Genomic DNA, 17,408 nt, shown 5'->3' on the forward strand with positions numbered 1-17,408 from the left:
GGTCCCCTCGAAAGTTGACACCACGGATGAGGTGTTAACCTTCCCCTCGCCACTACCCTTGCAGATTCTGTGGACATCTACTACACCTTGTGTAGCAAAATGCTCCTTAAGAGTCTGCTCCGATTCGTTGATGATATCAACACTTGATACCACGCATCGAATTTTGTTCAAGGTAGGGTGTGCACCCACCCGAACCTTGAACCCTCCACTAAGTTCAGTGATCTGCTTCAGCTTTTCAGCATCAGCAGGATCACTAACCTCTAGCACGTAACGCGAACCACCCCGATCCGTGTGGGCCTCAACAGTATGCCCAGCAGAACGCTGAACCGCTGAAGCCACGTCGAGATGGTTCCACGCTACTTTTCCACCTCCTTCGACTGCCTCCATGAGGAGAACAATCGTCCCGCTGCGTTTATTTTTCGTCAGGGTCCGTCGACCCTCACAATAGCTGACTCTGTTTTGCATCATCAACTATTTCGTACGGGAGAGACCCTCTCGGGCCGAAGCCGCCGGAGTCTGTTCCCAATGCAAACCTCAGGGGAAAAAATATAGGACAGTGCCTCACCCCTATCACACTGAACGGAAACACTTAAGACGGGAGGTTCCATCTGCCAGCCCGAATCGCTCCGTTGCTTCAAACGTGGACGCTAGAAGTAGGTCCATACACTCTACCTACAGAATGCATTCATCCTGAACAAACTTTAGCCACACGAAATCCACTATCTACAATTGTTGAAAGTCCGGTAGACAACTGACTGCCACCAGAAAGGCTGAGCACGGTAATCGGATGGGCCTAAGACATGACTAGGTCCCATCCTGCACACACTCAAAACCTTCGGACTCCCCCGTTCTTGTTCGCGTTTCTGGCTACAACGCATCATAGCCAGCAACCCCACCGAGCACCGCGTGGAGGTAAGAATCGGAGTCCAGATGCACAGATATCGCAAGTCGCCGATCGTCTGGCAGAGCCCGACAACCGTAGACGAGCGTTCTTATGCACTGCTTTACCCGGCTTAGAAGCGTTAGGTTCCTATAGTTGTGTATGCAGACTCAATACACAACTATAGGAACCTAACGCTTCTAACGTACCGCAACTATAGGAGCGTTTACCCTAGCGAAAAAAATTCCAGATGAAAACAAATCACTGACACAACCACACTTTAGCAGTCTCTTTTATTACATTTAGTTTTATTAAATAATCAACAAAATCCGATTGACCTTTCGTAACTTTATACTTTATAGCATATATCACAACGATTTCCAGTCTAAAATACAGCCTCCTTTTTATCCAAACTATTTGCTCTAACCTAATATACCTTATTACGTTGTTTATCTTTTTAATTCTACTACTATTGTATCACTTTCACTTTCACTAATTCACTAATCACTTTCACTATTTACTTAAACCGTCACTTAAAAAAAAACTATAACAGATACGTATTTTGTTTACTACTTGCAAACTTCTTCAGTGTATAGTCATAGTCTAACAAAATATGGCAACCCCAATATGTTATAGTTTTTTTTTTAAAGTTATAATGAAAGTAAATAGTGAAAGTGAATAGTGAATTAGTGAAAGTGAATGGTGAATTCGTGAAACTGAAAGCGATACAACAGTAGTAGAATTAAAAGGAAAAACAACCTAATAAGGTTGAACAGAACTTTCTGGCTGCTTTAGAAGCTATAGAAAGCACACGAGGAACTTCAGGCTCCAAAAAGTTCCGATACGTACTCGTAGCAACTTGAAGTTCAAAAAATGTTCCAAAAAGCATCCGTAAACACTTCTTGGGAACTTCACGCAGGGTTGAAAACCACAACAAAGTTCCGAACAAGTTCCCAGCGGTACTTTTTAGCAACATGAAAGTTTCTAAATAGGTCCGTCAAAGTCCACATGAAACAATCCGCACAAGTCTTTATTAGTAGCAACATGTACGTAAATATGAAATGATCAGTGTCTTAAATAATTCATAATTATTATATTAAGTAAAAGAGTAGTTTAATTTTCGGACACATGTCGTGATAAGTAGTTCGGTGGAGAGTAGTGTTGCGGCGGTATACGAAAAGAGTTGTGCGTTCAATTTTATGGAAATCGAGGTATAATTTCAAAAATTAATTGCTTTTTTCAGCGTCTAATTTAAATAATATTCACACTGATCCATCGTTGACTTTTCTCCCTCCTTGCATTATTTTTTCCTGCAACTTATGAATTGCTTCTGCTTGTTCCAGATTTTTAACCTCCTTTTTAGCGTGACGTATTTAATGAGTGGCCTTCTAAAAATGCACCTTACCGGTGTAGGTCTCTTCATTTCGTATGTGGGTTCGGATCTACAGTCAGGATTCCTTATTGTCGGTATCCTTTATTGCTGGATCCTTATTGCCGGGCTATCCACGAATAAGGATACCCACAGCTTACGGGATTTTCACTAAAAGGGGCTGTGGTGGATTATCTCATTTGTTTAAATATATAAAGCTGTACTGTCTTGGACAAAGTTGTTGCACTGGGATAGACCAACAAGCCTGTGTTATTGGATTCAAGTTTAATTGGGAACTAAGCCGCTAGAGGCGCTTCACTATAATGTTACGTCATTTTGGAATCCAAGATGGTGGCCATCGGTTCAAGAAAAACTGTCAAATACCCTACAATATGGGTATTTTCGGTGAGGGGATGACGTGTAGAGGCTGGTTATCGATTCAAGTCGCCATTTTGGAATCAAAGCTGGCGGGCATCTCGGTTCAATAAAACTGTCAAATTCCACAATATGGGTATTTTTGGACAAAGAACGACGTGTAGAGATCAGACATCGATGCCAGACGCAATTTTGAAATTGAAGATGGCAGCCTTTGCTGTAACGTAAACTATTAATGGGGACGAAGTGTAAAGGCCCACAATCGATGTCTGCCACCATTTTAGGATCCAAAATGGTGGCAATTGGCTTTTGAAGGGACATTTAGTGGCTATGGACAGCCTTGTATCAGTTCAGCACAGTTAACGTGGACCGTTTACGGGGTAGGTTTGGCGATAATCCACTAGGAAGATGAATTTTGTCTTATTAATTAGGGTTTTCGGATCTTAAAATCTTTACTCGCATTAAATTTCCTGAATTATGGATGGTGAATGAATGGTGGTAGGATGAAAATATAATCCATATTGATTGTAGATGGGTCCAGTTCGCTAACAATTTCATCTGCTGTAGCCGGTTCATCTCTTATGATTTCGTTCATTTCACTGTGTTTCTTATCACCGGCGCACCAAACTTTCCGCGAATTTGTTGAATTTCGGACATGATCTACAAATCCTCGTTCTCGTCTTCATTGCATTGTGAATTCGCGAAATACGACGGAAGAATTTTCTTCAAGCAGTTTACCAACGTGCTTTGTTTTATGTCCTTTAGAACCACATCCAAGCAGTCGAAACAATTCTTGATGGTGAACTACTTTCGTGTATCCGCTAGTGAAAGGCCTTCATTCTCGGCTGTTTCCAGAATAAAACTGTAGCTTCTCTTGAAATACTTCAGCATGAAATTTTTAATGATGCCTTGATCAAGGGGTTGAATCAAAGACGTGATCTTTGGTGGCATGTAGAGAAGCATTATGTTGGGATTGCTTAGGGTGGGCGGATGCGACGGAGCGTTATCAAGGAGCAGCAAAGCCTTGAAGCTAATGTTCTTGGCTGCGCAAAACTCCTCCGTCATCCCCTACACGTTGTTCCCTTTCCGGAAATACCCATATTTTAGAGTATTTGACAGTTTTTCTCGAACCGATTGTTGTCATCTTGGATTAAAAAATGGCGTCTGGCATCGGTTTACAGCCTCTACACGTCGTCCCCTATCCGGAAATACCCATATTGTAGGGTATTTGACAGTTTTTCTTGAACCGATGGCCGCCATCTTGGATTCCAAAATTGAGTCTTGCATCGATTTCCAGCCTCTACACGTCATTCCTCTCTACACGTCATCCGTAATCCGTTTCGTGTCCTCACATTGCACAGCAAAATCTTATATGGACAAGCTTTCCAGACATAACATATTAAGGATGTTCATGTGCACACTAGTGCCGCGTAGTGAGAGAGCTCTTAAGGTTCTACAAAGGGTCATTATTTTGTTTACTTCTTCTTTTTGAAATATTCTTCAATCATCATTTCCTAAATGTATTGGTAAAATTCATTGGAAGTGCATGTCCCCACGCCAAAACTGCCCATTTTTCATAAATATCAACTGGTCTGGTGAGGAAAACTTAACCATCTCTTTTCTTCCTTCATTTCAATACAACAGCAAATGTGATGTCACACTATCTAGTGGATAAGAATGTAGCAGACAAAACATAAGCACTGCCAGACTGCGCTGTATGCAAGTTTGTTTACACCCCTGAGCGGGAAAGTGTATAACAGGCTACGTGCACTGCTGCCATCAACCCTGTTAGTGTTGAATTCAATCTTCTGTGACTTTTTAATTGGACCGGTAAAATGTTTAAAATGGTCATTTATGTTTTATTTAATCAGTTTTTGATATTTATCTACCATAAAATACATCCACTCATCTATGTTAATGAGTCAGACTTCGCAATTAATTATTTTAATAAACTTAAATTCATTACTAAAGGGTGATACGGTCAAAATTTGGTCAAGGGAAAACGCGTGTAAATCGGTGAAATCGTTTATTTAAAAAATCAAAATAAATTTCTTTTTCAAGTTCAATTAGTATAAAATTCAGGAAAAATATTCAGTTAGGCTTCCGCTTTTCCAAATCCGAATTGCCGGGCCACGCTTGACCCCTGCCATCAGATTTTGTACAGCCACCTTGTCCACCTTCTTCGCCGCAGAAAGCCAGTTTGCCTTGAACTGCTGCTCGCCCTTAGCAGTTTTTTTGGTCTTCTTTAGGTTCCGCTTGACAATAGCCCAGTATTTCTCAATTGGGCGGAGCTCTGGCGTGTTGGGAGGGTTCTTGTCCTTGGGAACCACCTGCACGTTGTTGGCGGCGTACCACTCCATGGCCTTTTTACCGTAATGGCAAGATGCCAAATCCGGCCAAAACAGTACGGAACAACCGTGTTTCTTCAGGAAAGGCAGCAGACGTTTATTCAAACACTCTTTCACGTAAATTTCTTGGTTGACAGTCCCGGAAGCTATGAAAATGCTGCTTTTCAAGCCACAGGTACAGATGGCTTGCCAAACCAGATATTTCTTTGCGAACTTTGACAGTTTCATGTGCTTGAAAACATCTGCTACCTTTCCCCTTCCTTTTACCGTATAAAACTCCTGTCCCGGAAGCTGCTTGTAGTCGGCTTTGACGTAGGTTTCGTCGTCCATTACCACGCAGTCAAACTTCGTCAGCATCGTCGTGTACAGCCTCCGGGATCGCGCTTTGGCCGTCGTATTTTGTTTATCATCGCGATTTGGAGTCACTACCTTCTTGTAAGTCGATAGTCCGGCTCGTTTTTTGGCTCGATGCACGGTTGTAGACGATACACCCAGCTTATTTGCGGCATCTCGGAGACAGAGAGGTTAGGGTTTCGCTTGAAACTACCGGCAACTCTCTTTGTCGTCTCAGCGGCTTCCGGTTTTCGATTTCCCCCCGATCCAGACTTCCTGGCTGTCGACAAACGTTCCCCAAACACTTTAATTACATTTGTAATGGTTGATTTGGCAACTTTTAGCGATTTTGCCAACTTTGCGTGCGAGTAGCTCGGATTTTCGCGATGCGCGAGCAAAATTTTGATACGCTGCTCTTCTTGCTTGGACGGCATTTTGACAACTGAAGAGTGAATTCCAAAATCAAAATAGGAGCAACATTCTACACACACACACCTTCAAAATGAGGGGTGTTCAGGTTTTTTAAATGCAAAATTGAAAGAAATACGTCAAGTTGATATTGACCAAATTTTGACCGTATCACCCTTTAGAGACAATGCATCTGGCACCGCTGTTTCAATGATACTTTCACGATTGCTAGCAAAGCAGTAAAGTAGAAATGGTTTTCTTTGTGATGAATTTTGTTCACCAACAGTTTTGTGAAGTAGTTGTTTTGAGTTTCGTGTATTCGATTGCGTTTAATTGTGCTATACTTCGAAGAACACAAGTAAGTAAATACAGTGAATGTGTTTTACCCAGGAAATTTTCGATCTATGATCGAGAAATACATGTTTTAAACTTTCGTATTTATAATATAGGAATGTATGTGTAAACTAATGATGATGATTTTATGATATTTAAAAAAGAAGAAGAACTCAAAATTACTTACCCTTTGTAGAACCTTAAATAATATGACCACCATCCGAAAGGACTGGTTCGAGAACCCCTCAGTCCGGTAACCTTTTTTTTTCGACATGATTTATTTCACTCCACATTTTTCTTTTTTCCATTTTCTTGCATTGAACCGCAGCTAGGTATATCGTATCCTCGGTTCATGCGGTCTCCACTAACATCCTCTGATGATGAATCCCACTTAATTGTAAGCGAATCTTACATCCTCCGGTTGGGTGTTCAAACTAGTGGAATTTGATTTTTCAATAATCAAAGGAACACATCTTAGTCCTTGTTACTTTTTATGTGACAAGACTCGACTTTGTCCACCGAGGATGATCTTGAAATCAGAAAAAAAATGAGTTATTTAGTATTCATCTAAGGGAAAAGTTGGCTTCGGCAATACCTTAACCTATTATCGTCAGGGGGGTAAACAACGTCCTTGAAAGCTCAATTTTGGCATGTGGATACATTGTGTTTCAGAGCAACTATTGGCCAAATTTGAGTGCTCTAGGACTTTGTTTACCCCCCTGACGATAATAGGTTAAGGTATTGCCGAAGCCAACATTTCCCCTATGTGATTCCTAATCTTCTATTCGTTGTTCTCTAGTTTGAAGTGGTTGTGACTAGGGATCTTCTTTTTTTTCATTGATTTGTTTTCCGGCGATCTTGTTTTCCATGCTGAGCACCAATGCTACCGACGCCAGGGAGGCAGTTCCCACACCTGAACCCTACTATCGACCCATCAACTCATGAACCCGGGACCAACGGCTTTCCTTCCCTTCCGAAGGAAGGCGTGATCAGAGATGTTACACTAAAAAAAATCTACATGTCATCATCATGTGTCTCACACTTGATTTTGCGCTTATTGTGAAACACATCCATTTCATGTGTGTATCTTATGCTATGAATCATGCCTGAACACTATGGATTTGAATTGTGAAATTCTATGTGCCTCATATAGTGATATCAATAGCTTTGCACATCATAGTTCAATATTCTACTTTATCGACTTCTACTTTGCCGACTCTAAAAATGAATCGACAAATATATAAACAAAACTGCCATAGACCAGAGCTTTCACATATCTTTTTAATGGGTCTGATTTGGGATTCGATCATGGAGACTGTTGGGGTTTGCTGCTGCCGGAGTCTTCGTTCGATCCCACTGTGCCACGATTGTTCTCATATATGAGGCGGGTTGATAGGATAAAGTCACAACTCTTGTTTTCGATGTTTACCTTTCCGAGCAAGCAATTCACATCGCATTGAAATGCAAAATACTTTAAATCCATCTGTTTTGAATAATAGTGTGAATCAATGTGCAATCCACTTGAATAGATAGTGAAAGATTTTCAACATTTCAAAGACACTAGAAATTAACGTGTATAACCCATTGAACCAAGGTGAAATACACTTAAAGTAAATGTGATTGTGCATTTTAAAAATTAAGTGTTTGAACACTTCGATCAAACGTGTAGAATTTTTTGAGTGTATGTCTCAGAACATCCCGGCGGCGCCGACTGTGATTGAACCCAGGTCTTCTGGGGTGACAGGTAATCACGCTTACCACTACACCACTGGCGTCGCTAGACTAGGGATCTTATGCATGGTCATTATCGATATCATTGCTTAATTCCAGGAATCCAATTTTGACTGACAAGGGGGCGCGCCGTTTGAGAGTGTTTCAACACTCCGAAGGGTATAAATAGCGGGACCTTTCAATCAGAATGGATTCCTTGCGATGAAGGCAATAATGACAACTGTATCAAAATCGAATACTTCATCATTGCTCAATAGTTATGGAGTAATGCACTAAACGAAGGACATGGGATATACTACAATAGATCAAATAACTTGTCCCGAACAGAGGAAAAAAATCAGGATTTCAAAGCTTAAAATATTTTTTTCAAATCTTGATATACCTATCCTTTTTAACTTGATTCGAATCTTTTCTTGTCTTTTCAGTCTTGAATTAAAATAAAGTTGTAATTAGCATTATATTCATGTGATATCAAAAAACGGCAGCTTGAGCAACAAACATGCAAAGTCATGATTGCGATATTTTGCAAATCATTGTGCTAACCAATCATCAAACTATCAATTTTATATTAGAAACATCCATTCACTACACTGTTGATAAATAAACAAACTTTAAGTTCCCTGTCCGATGTATTTCAGCAGCATATCGTCCAAACTCCTAGTGATGAACCCTTGTTTACATACTCATTCACATTCTCCCAAATCATAATAGTCCCATTATCAGCTCTTCCACGCTGATATGCTATATATACCGGCTGCAATTTGAATATGAACCACCACCAGTCGTCAACCACAGCTGTATTAGTTAGCAATCATTTCCCGACTCCATCGACCTCAGCACGTCAGTCGTATTCGTTCCGTCGATCGGTTTGAAACATCCAGCGAACTCCCTACTGAAAATGGCAAGCATCGTACGCAAAATCATTCACACTCAAAAGTGCCCAAAAGCTTTGGCTCCATACAAGTAAGTAATAAGTAGGCCCTTTCTATAAGTGTTACATAACGCTAATGTAACCATTTTCGCTTTCAGCCAAGCCGTGGTAGCTGATCGTACGGTGTACTGCTCTGGAGTACTGGGTATGGAACTCGACACACTCAAACTCGTGGACGGAGGTGCTGCTGCCCAAACTTGCAAAGCCCTGGAACACTTGACTAATCTGCTGCAAGTGTCTGGATCAAGCATCGAGAATGTCGTCAAAACAACTATCCTGCTGGCTGATATGAACGACTATGGCACCGTGAATGATGAATACAAGCGAGGTATGGTTGAAACAAGGTGAATATTAGATGACATAATTTAAAATCGATTTTTTTTTGTTCTACAGTGTTCACCAGCAACTTTCCGGCCAGGACCTGTTTCGCGGTAAATAAACTCCCCTTGGGAGCAGCGGTTGAGATCGAAGCCATCGCACTAACCGGAGATGTGATGCAAGTATCAGCATGACTAGATTCGAAAATGTAGCTTCAAGCGCCACACTCTATTGATTCAGGCAATTTTGAAACGGGTGCGATCGGGGATGATAATCAGCATTTAACAACTGATACTGGTGTTTAGATTTCAAGCGGTGTTACCGAGAGCAATCCGGCTTGGAGTGATTGTGTTAGACTGATTTGTTGAATAAACATTGATTTGAAAGGCATGCTAATGCTCAACTTAATATCCGTAGAGTGTTTTCCCAGTTATTCATTACAAGATTTTCAAGGCTTCCGACTATAAATTTATCCTTGCCGTCACTGCCCCATGATCACAAACCCGTATTTGGGAAGACAACGTGCATTAATGATGTCACGCGAAATTGAGTAAAACATTGACCCCTCCCCTTCCCCACTTTTATCACGTTTTTCCTATACCTAATGCATTGCTTGTCACATAATCATACACTCCCGTCCCCTATCCCTCTTACAGCGCCGGTGGTGTAGTGGTAAGCGTGATTACCTCTCACCCCAGCAGGCCTGGGTTCAATCCCAGTCGGCGCCGCCGGGATGTTCTGAGGCATAACATCTCTGATCACGCCTTCCTTCGGATGGGAAGTAAAGCCGTTGGTCCCCGCCGGTTCATGAGTTGATGGGTCGATAGGTAGGGTCCAGGTGTGGGAGCTGCCTTCCTGGAAAACAAGATCGACGGAAAAAAACAAACCAAAGGAAAAAAATAATCTATCGCTTCTTACAGAGCATTGTTTGAAAGTGTAAGTAAGTTCAAAAGTTCATCACTTTGCTTCAATTCGTTTAAGACTTCGAATGAGGTCGAAATCTCGTCTGAAACCCTAACGCTTGATTTCGATGTACATAACACGATCCAGTGTTATGAGTTTCACCGGAAATTCATACTCAATAGTACGAATAGTACGCTGCTTATAAATAACAGATAAACAGATGCATAATCTGCATGTTGTTTTCTAGAAATTTAACAGTTATTTGACACTGGGCTATCGACATCGAAGCAGCTCCCTCGAAAACATGTCGTTTATTCGCCGACGAAGGATCGCTCAAGTGATCTCAATCTGACTGCAGAAGGGATATTGCACGATAATCGACGCATCTACCTGTATTTGAGTATGGCAGCCTTATTTTTTTTTTGAATAAATAGTGTATAAGATAAAACTTATATTTATTTTCAAAAATTACTATTTCAAGTGGTGAAGTAGTGAAATTGGGCTGTTAGCGGAATGCTTAAATATAACAGCAAAAAAGGTTATCTTTCATTTAGTTCCACTTAATTAATTTTGGTATCTATTGCAGATACGTATTTCGACTACAATGTGCAGTCTTCATCAGTGTCATTTCCACTAAAGACTTATCAAAACCTAACCCCCTCAAGTACTCATCCCCTAGACTCATAAAATTCGACACATTTTGGCGAATTTCCATGTAAAATTCCACATAAACAGAATGCACTCAGAAGAACACATGAAATTTTTGAATCAAATTAATAGTATGTGTGTATCACATAAATTTTATGTGTGCACATAAGAACTATGTGTCCGACACATATATATCATTTGTTTGTCACATTGCAAAAATTCATGTGTGGGACACATAAAAACTAGAACTGAATTTTTATTAGTGTAGGTAAAAATGCCAAGATTACAGGTATAAAAATGAAACTACAACGTGTAGAATTGGCACCTGCCTAACTAACAAAACCAAAGATTTAAATTAACTTAAGTAGAAAAATGTATACAACTCTCTAATAAGGAACTAATGATGTTAAATGATAGTAATTTTCCACCTGAACAACTTTGCCGAAGACATCAAGCCTCTAGGAGGCATGGGTCGATCGCTATGATTTTCGACCATCAAAAGTACTATTCATGGTGTATACCACCCTTAAAACGATAAGCTACCGATTTTGTGTAGCGCTCGAAGAATGAATGTTTGTATACCCAAGTAACCAAAAGTTCCGCATTCAACGATTAAAATCACTTCCAAGTTCCATAAAATTCAAATAAAGTTCCGACAGAACTTTCAAGTTCGAATAAAGTACCGACAGAACTTTCAAGTTCCATAAAGTTAAAATAAAGTTCCGACAGAACTTTCAAGTTCCGTAAAGCTCAAATAAAGTTTCGACAGAACTTTCAAGTTCCATAAAGTTCAAATAAAGTTTCGACAGAACTTTCAAGTTCCATAAAGTTCAAATAAAGTTTCGACAGAACTTTCAAGCCAGCTAGCGGCGCCGGTGGTGTAGTGGTAAGCGTGATTACTTCTCACTCCAGCAGGCCTGGGTTCAATCCCAGTTGGCGCCACCGGGATGTTCTGAGGCATAACATCTCTGATCACGCCTTCCTTCGGAAGGGAAGTAAAGCCAACCGGTGAACACTCGTCTTTAATTCAGTTACCGTGTGGACGTAATTTGTGATGAGCCCCGGTCCCTTTCAAATTGTATCATTATTTATGTACGGTCCATATTTGAAATGACGTTTCACATTCATCAAGTGATGGCCGATTTTCATTCGAATTATCGATTAATCGGTTAACGAACCGAAAAGTAAAATATTTGCAATCGGTTATATCATGCCGATATAAGCATTAACTTCTCCAGAGGATCATCACCGATCGTTTCAAACATGTGCTGCACTCTCATTGGTGGAAAAATGGCAGCTCTGCGAACAAAAAAAGTAGAAAGGTCTGTGGCTAGGGGCACGAACGGAAGCTTGAGGTAGGACCGCTAGTGGACGGAACAAATTTGAACATTTAGTTGATTTAATTGATCAATCATCAATTATCTTAACTCTTTCGGTGTTTTATTATGAAGAAAATCCAAGGGACTGTCAACTTGAATATTTTCGATTCATCTACCCGACTTTAAATGGTGTATTTTGATTTTTTTTGCTAATTATGAATTTTTAAGTTTTGTGCATTTTGGTATTAAAGTGTATTCAATTCACCCCTCACAGGATTTCCTTCCGAATTATATGAATGGGCCCCGCCTATTCGTATCGTTTGTGTAGAATATGTAAAAAAGGAGGGACTTCGAGAGATTGAACTCGTGAGAGCAAATTTTCTCACAAATGTGATTGTATTGGCTTTCTGGGGACTGAATATACACCCAAAGCGAATTATTCCCACTTTTCTCAAATTCTATATGGATTTTTAACCCTTCCTACCAGCGTGTTCTGGAAAATGGTCGGACGATGATTAATCTCACTAATACATTCGGGCCTACAATTCCACACCTTCTATAGAGACCAGGTTGAGCCTTGATAGCTAGCTGCTTGCGGGAACTGATGACCTTGACAAATGTCCAAATGACCGTTTTGTAGTGATGGTTGAGTAATTCTGAGCTGTTTGTTCAACACGGATGAGCCTGTCGAGCTGTATGTCGTTTGGAGCGAGGGTGACACGCTTGGCATAGATGACCGACCCGCAGCAACTCACGAAGAGCTACTGATTCCGATCCATAGCATAGCTCGCTGCTTGCAGGCAGCCTTTCGTTGTTACTGGAGAACAATTTTCAACGCCACACGCCGAAAGCACTGCTACTGCTGCTACTAATTTCGACGACCGAACACCACCACACAGTGGTGTGGTCGTTGGGAGCGTGTGGTTCTGAGTATGGCGATGAGTGTGCAAAATGCCACTTCGACTTGTTTCGTCTACTTACTACTCTCTGACGACTGTGCTGGGGAAGCAGCATATGCATGTAGGTAATTGGTGGATTTGTTAGTTAATTCGACGCTTTTGGACAATGCTAGGCATTTACCAGTTTTTCAATAGTTTCTTGTTCAAAATCAACATTCGCCATATTTCTGATCCATTGGTGAAAAAATTATTGAAATTTGACCAGGGGCAGCTGAGTTATTAACGTTCAAAATCTTTCTTAATTTGTTACATGTTTCATTTTCGGTTTTCACAAACCCTCATATTAGAAATCAAAGACGTAGTCCTACGTCAAAAAAATCGATTAGTTGTTAATCGAGTAATTAAAAACTGGGACACCTCTGATTTTGGTGTGTTTGTTTTGATAAAAATGAGCGCAAAATTTCATCTCTACCGAGGGGGCAGCAAAACCACAAAATTACCTTGAATACGAGGGGTATTCAATGGATGAAAGGGGCCGTGAAAGAGGACACTAAAATAGAAAGTTTTCCTTCCGACAGTTTCATCTTAGTATTCATCTTTGGTAAAGCCGTTGGTCCCCGGTCCATGAGTTGATGGGTCGATAGGTAGGGTCTAGGTGTGGGAGCTGCCTTCCTGGCGTCGGTAGCATTGGTGGTGAGCACGGAAAACAAGATCGACGGAAAACAAACCAAGGAAGAAAAAAATCTTCAAGCCACATGAAGCAATCCGCACAAGTCTTTATTAGTAACAAAATTTAATGTACATAAATATGAAATGATCAGTGGCAGCAATAAATCATAATTCTTATATTTATGCAGTGCATCAACATTCTATCCAAACATAAAAAAATTAAGAGCAATTTTCCTGGATTCGAACCCGTGTATTCGGCATGCGATCTACGATTGCTAACCACTATACGCCACAAGTCGGTATTCTAACACGCGGGCAAACACCAATTTAAAATTCATCAAGGTGTTGTGTTTCGTATTCAAGTCAGTCAGCTAGCACTGAAAACAGTAGGCGGGACAACAGCTCACTTTAATATATCTCAGATGACGTAGCGGTTCGTGCTGGGGCTCTTACGCAGAAGGACTGGGTTTAATTCTTCAAACAAGATCCAATTCTACTTCTAACGCCGATAAAATTAATACACAATAATACCTGCCTTTAGAAATAACTTTCATAAAAGTACGAACTAAATATAGAATTGACCACTTTGTCAAGCAGTTTTGGTGTGACTTTCTACCAGCGATTTCACAAAACTGGACCAACTAATTTCTATTTTTTTGTGAAATGCACAAATGTTGGCTATTTTTTTCGAGGTTCTAAAAGAAAAAATCTCAAAATAATGTTTCATTTCAAATTTCGAGTGGTAGTAAACGTCATTTTATCTGCTCGAATGAAGTGGTTAATTATTGGTGTAGAGAGGACAAAAACCTTTTTTAATTTATTTTCTAAAAGTTCCGTTCAAGTTCCGCCAGAAGCTGCTTAGAATGCTCTTCAATTATGGTACCGGAACTTTCTAGTTCTAATAACGACTTAAAAATGAGGCTGCTTAGAATTCTATAAACCACTTTCAACTAAGCTGCTTAAGCCACAAATAGCCTTTTTGGCGCCGATGGCTCACCCCAGCAGGCCTGGGTTCAATCCCAGTCGGCGCTGCCGGGGTGTTCTGAGACATAACATCACTGATCACGCCTTCCTTCGGAAGGGAAGTAAAGCCGTTGGTCCCCGGTTCATGAGTTGATGGATCGATAGGTAGGGTCCAGGTGTGGGAGCTGCCTCCCTGGCGTCGGTAGCATTGGTGCTCAGCACGGAAAACAAGATCGACGGAAAACAAACCAGAAGGAAAAAAATAATATAGCCTTTTATCAGAACTTTTGGTTACTTGGGTATGTATTACCGATAACGATATACAGATAAGATTTCTTATCTATAGAATACCGATTTTTGTGATTTTATTCCGATTTATACAATTTTTTTAAATAATCAAAATGATTATTGCTTGTCCGCACTGAGAGAGTTATTGTATGATACTTTATCTTTTTTTTTTAAATAATTCTCGAAATCCTCAAAAATCTATTCATATTTAAAAATTTCTTATTCTTTATACACTTTCGACTAAGGTTTGCATTATCCTCGCCAGTTTTGGCTACCCAGGAATTGATAAACAGCTGATGGCCCTCCCGGTAATTCTTGGAAATCGCAAAAAACTTTTATTCCGTGAACAAGTCCGTCAAAATTGTATTTTTTTTTTTATTTCCTGAAAGCTATTTAAACTTCCCTTGGAAGGTTTTTCCAACTCTCCTCTGGAATTTACTTCCACCATAAGTTAATTTCCACACTGAAAATAAAATTTCGTTTATACAACGAAATTGCTCGTTTGTTCTACGAATTTATTCGTTGTTTTCTGCAACGAAATGGATTTGTACATTGTATGAAGCAAGTTTCGTTAGAACTGTCACACTCGCTATCGCTACAACCAACCAGCGGGCCACAAGTGTTGGTTGTGGAAACCGAAAAATGTGGAGTTTGTTAGTGAGGATGAGTAAAAATAACTTTATCGTTGGAAGGAATAAATATGACAAAAAAAATAAAAAAAAAGGTGTCAAACTAGACTCGACTCATTAACCTTGCGGTCGACAGATCTGTGCTTTATCCATCGCTCTATCTGTGCTATGAGAAATAGTAAAGGCAAATAAGAAGCACTCATGGAACGGTAATTCGATTTCGCTTGCTTTTTCTCCAGCTTGCATGTTTTTTTTTTCTCTAACATAAAGCCACCGCGACGAGTAATTTGATTTATTGTTGTAGCTTGCATGTATTGGTCAAACCGACAATATTTCTAAAAAAAAAAAGTCCCATCTCCAACACACAATCAGCACTTTAGGAGACAATAAGCGCAGTTGTTGGTTTGATTGTACGAAGATGTATTTGTATATTATACGAATAAGGCGTAATATTGACATTGCGCCAGATGACAGGAAAAAACGAATGTTTCGTACCATATATGAAAGATGTGTTGTATGTACGACATTCATTTTTACGAAACGGTTTTCAGAGAAATAACGAAAATACATTTTCAGTGCATTAGCTTCAGTACAACTGCAGGAATTGTTAAGAATTACTGAAACCTCAGAAATGTCCAGACTGTTCAGTAAGTTAACAGATCTGTAATGTAAAATCGAGTCCCCGGGAATTTCAGAAAAGTTTAGAAAAATCCTGTGAACTTAAGAAAACATCAGAAATATTTCGGAAACTTCACAAGTCCAAAGAACTTCAGGTAAACTCAATGATCTTCACGGCAGTTCCATGTTTTGTTTGTTTATTAATTTATTTGATAAGGATCAATTGAATTAGTTTTACAGAGCCGATGATTATTTTTCACCATACAAAACATCGTAAAACTAGAGCCAAAAAGTACAAAACAATAAACGAAGAGTGAATTTTCAAATAGTCGTACCCGGTTTTGTAAACAAAGCTTCAAGTATCATTTTGTCGAAACTCTTAGCTCGCCCACGCAATCTAACACCACCATCCGTAGGACAAAGTTTCCGCAACACGATGGTGGTGTTAGATTTCGTGGGCAAGATAAGAGTTTCGATAAATTTACGTTTGAATCTATATTTATAAAAGCAGATAAGGCTATTTAAAAATTCACTCTTGAAACAATTTTCGCTATCCAATAAACCTTTTACATCAGGACGGGATCCGCTTCCAGTGGTTTCATTAAATGGCAGTATCGCCAACGGGGGCAGAGTGCTTCCATTGCAGCAATGAATGCAAAACGTGGTCATCACTCGCACACTCATCAGGAAACGGTTGCTTTTCAAAGTTGACAACGCATCGACCGAAAGACCACTGACCACTTTGTCAAGCAGTTTTGGCGTGACTTTCTACCAGTGATTCCACAAAACTGGACCAACTAATTTCTATTTTTTTATGAAACGCACAAATGATGGCAACTTTTCTCGTGGTTCTAGAAGAAAAATCCCAAAATTATGTTTTAGTTCGAAGTTCGAGTGGTAGTAAACGTCATTTCAACTGCTCGAATGAAGTGGTTAACTGCTGATGAAGAACAATGAGAAGAACCACCCAATGGTTGCTGTCGAGTAAACAGACGATCGCGTGACACACATCGAGAGTGGCATGTTTTTGTCGACAGCCGAGTGAACGTATCCATTGAGGGTGGTCGTTCAGAGAATTTCAGAAAACTTCATCAAAGTTCCGAGAGGTGCATGCAAATTTTGGAAACGTAAGGATGAACATCGCAAAATTATGAGAACATTTTAAAGGATGATCAAAACTTTAAAACAGTGCCATTAACTTCAGGAAAATTGCAATAGCTTTCAAGGAGTTCTGAGGAATAATGGGATATTCTGAAGTGCATTTCAGGAATAAGGAGTATATAAGGAATTTTAGGGAATATTGTGCTGAAATCTGACAAAAATATCTTTATCCCAAATTTTTTTCCCAACTTCTCTTTGAAGTTTCTTTCAACTGTGTTACCTGTTGGGTACTTTGCCCTATGGAAAAAGCTCGAGCAGAGCGGTAGCAGTGCTATAAAGAGCGAG

The 17,408-nt window shown here is 40.0% G+C and overlaps 1 protein-coding gene across 1 annotated transcript; it reads left to right on the forward strand.

Annotated features, from left to right (window-relative positions):
• Positions 1-8,600: 8,600 nt before the first annotated feature.
• Positions 8,601-9,429, forward strand: LOC135703399 (rutC family protein UK114-like). Its single transcript, XM_065224596.1, has 3 exons — positions 8,601-8,740; positions 8,807-9,036; positions 9,102-9,429. The coding sequence occupies exons 1-3, from the start codon at positions 8,676-8,678 to the stop codon at positions 9,218-9,220; spliced, it is 414 nt and encodes a 137-aa protein (XP_065080668.1). The 5' UTR covers positions 8,601-8,675; the 3' UTR covers positions 9,221-9,429.
• The last annotated feature ends 7,979 nt before the right edge of the window (positions 9,430-17,408 follow it).

This window comes from Ochlerotatus camptorhynchus, unplaced genomic scaffold, assembly GCF_037179485.1.
Source record: "Ochlerotatus camptorhynchus isolate MF236.1 unplaced genomic scaffold, CSIRO-AGI_Acam_v1.1 ptg000213l, whole genome shotgun sequence".
NCBI classification, from domain to species: Eukaryota; Metazoa; Arthropoda; class Insecta; order Diptera; family Culicidae; genus Ochlerotatus; species Ochlerotatus camptorhynchus.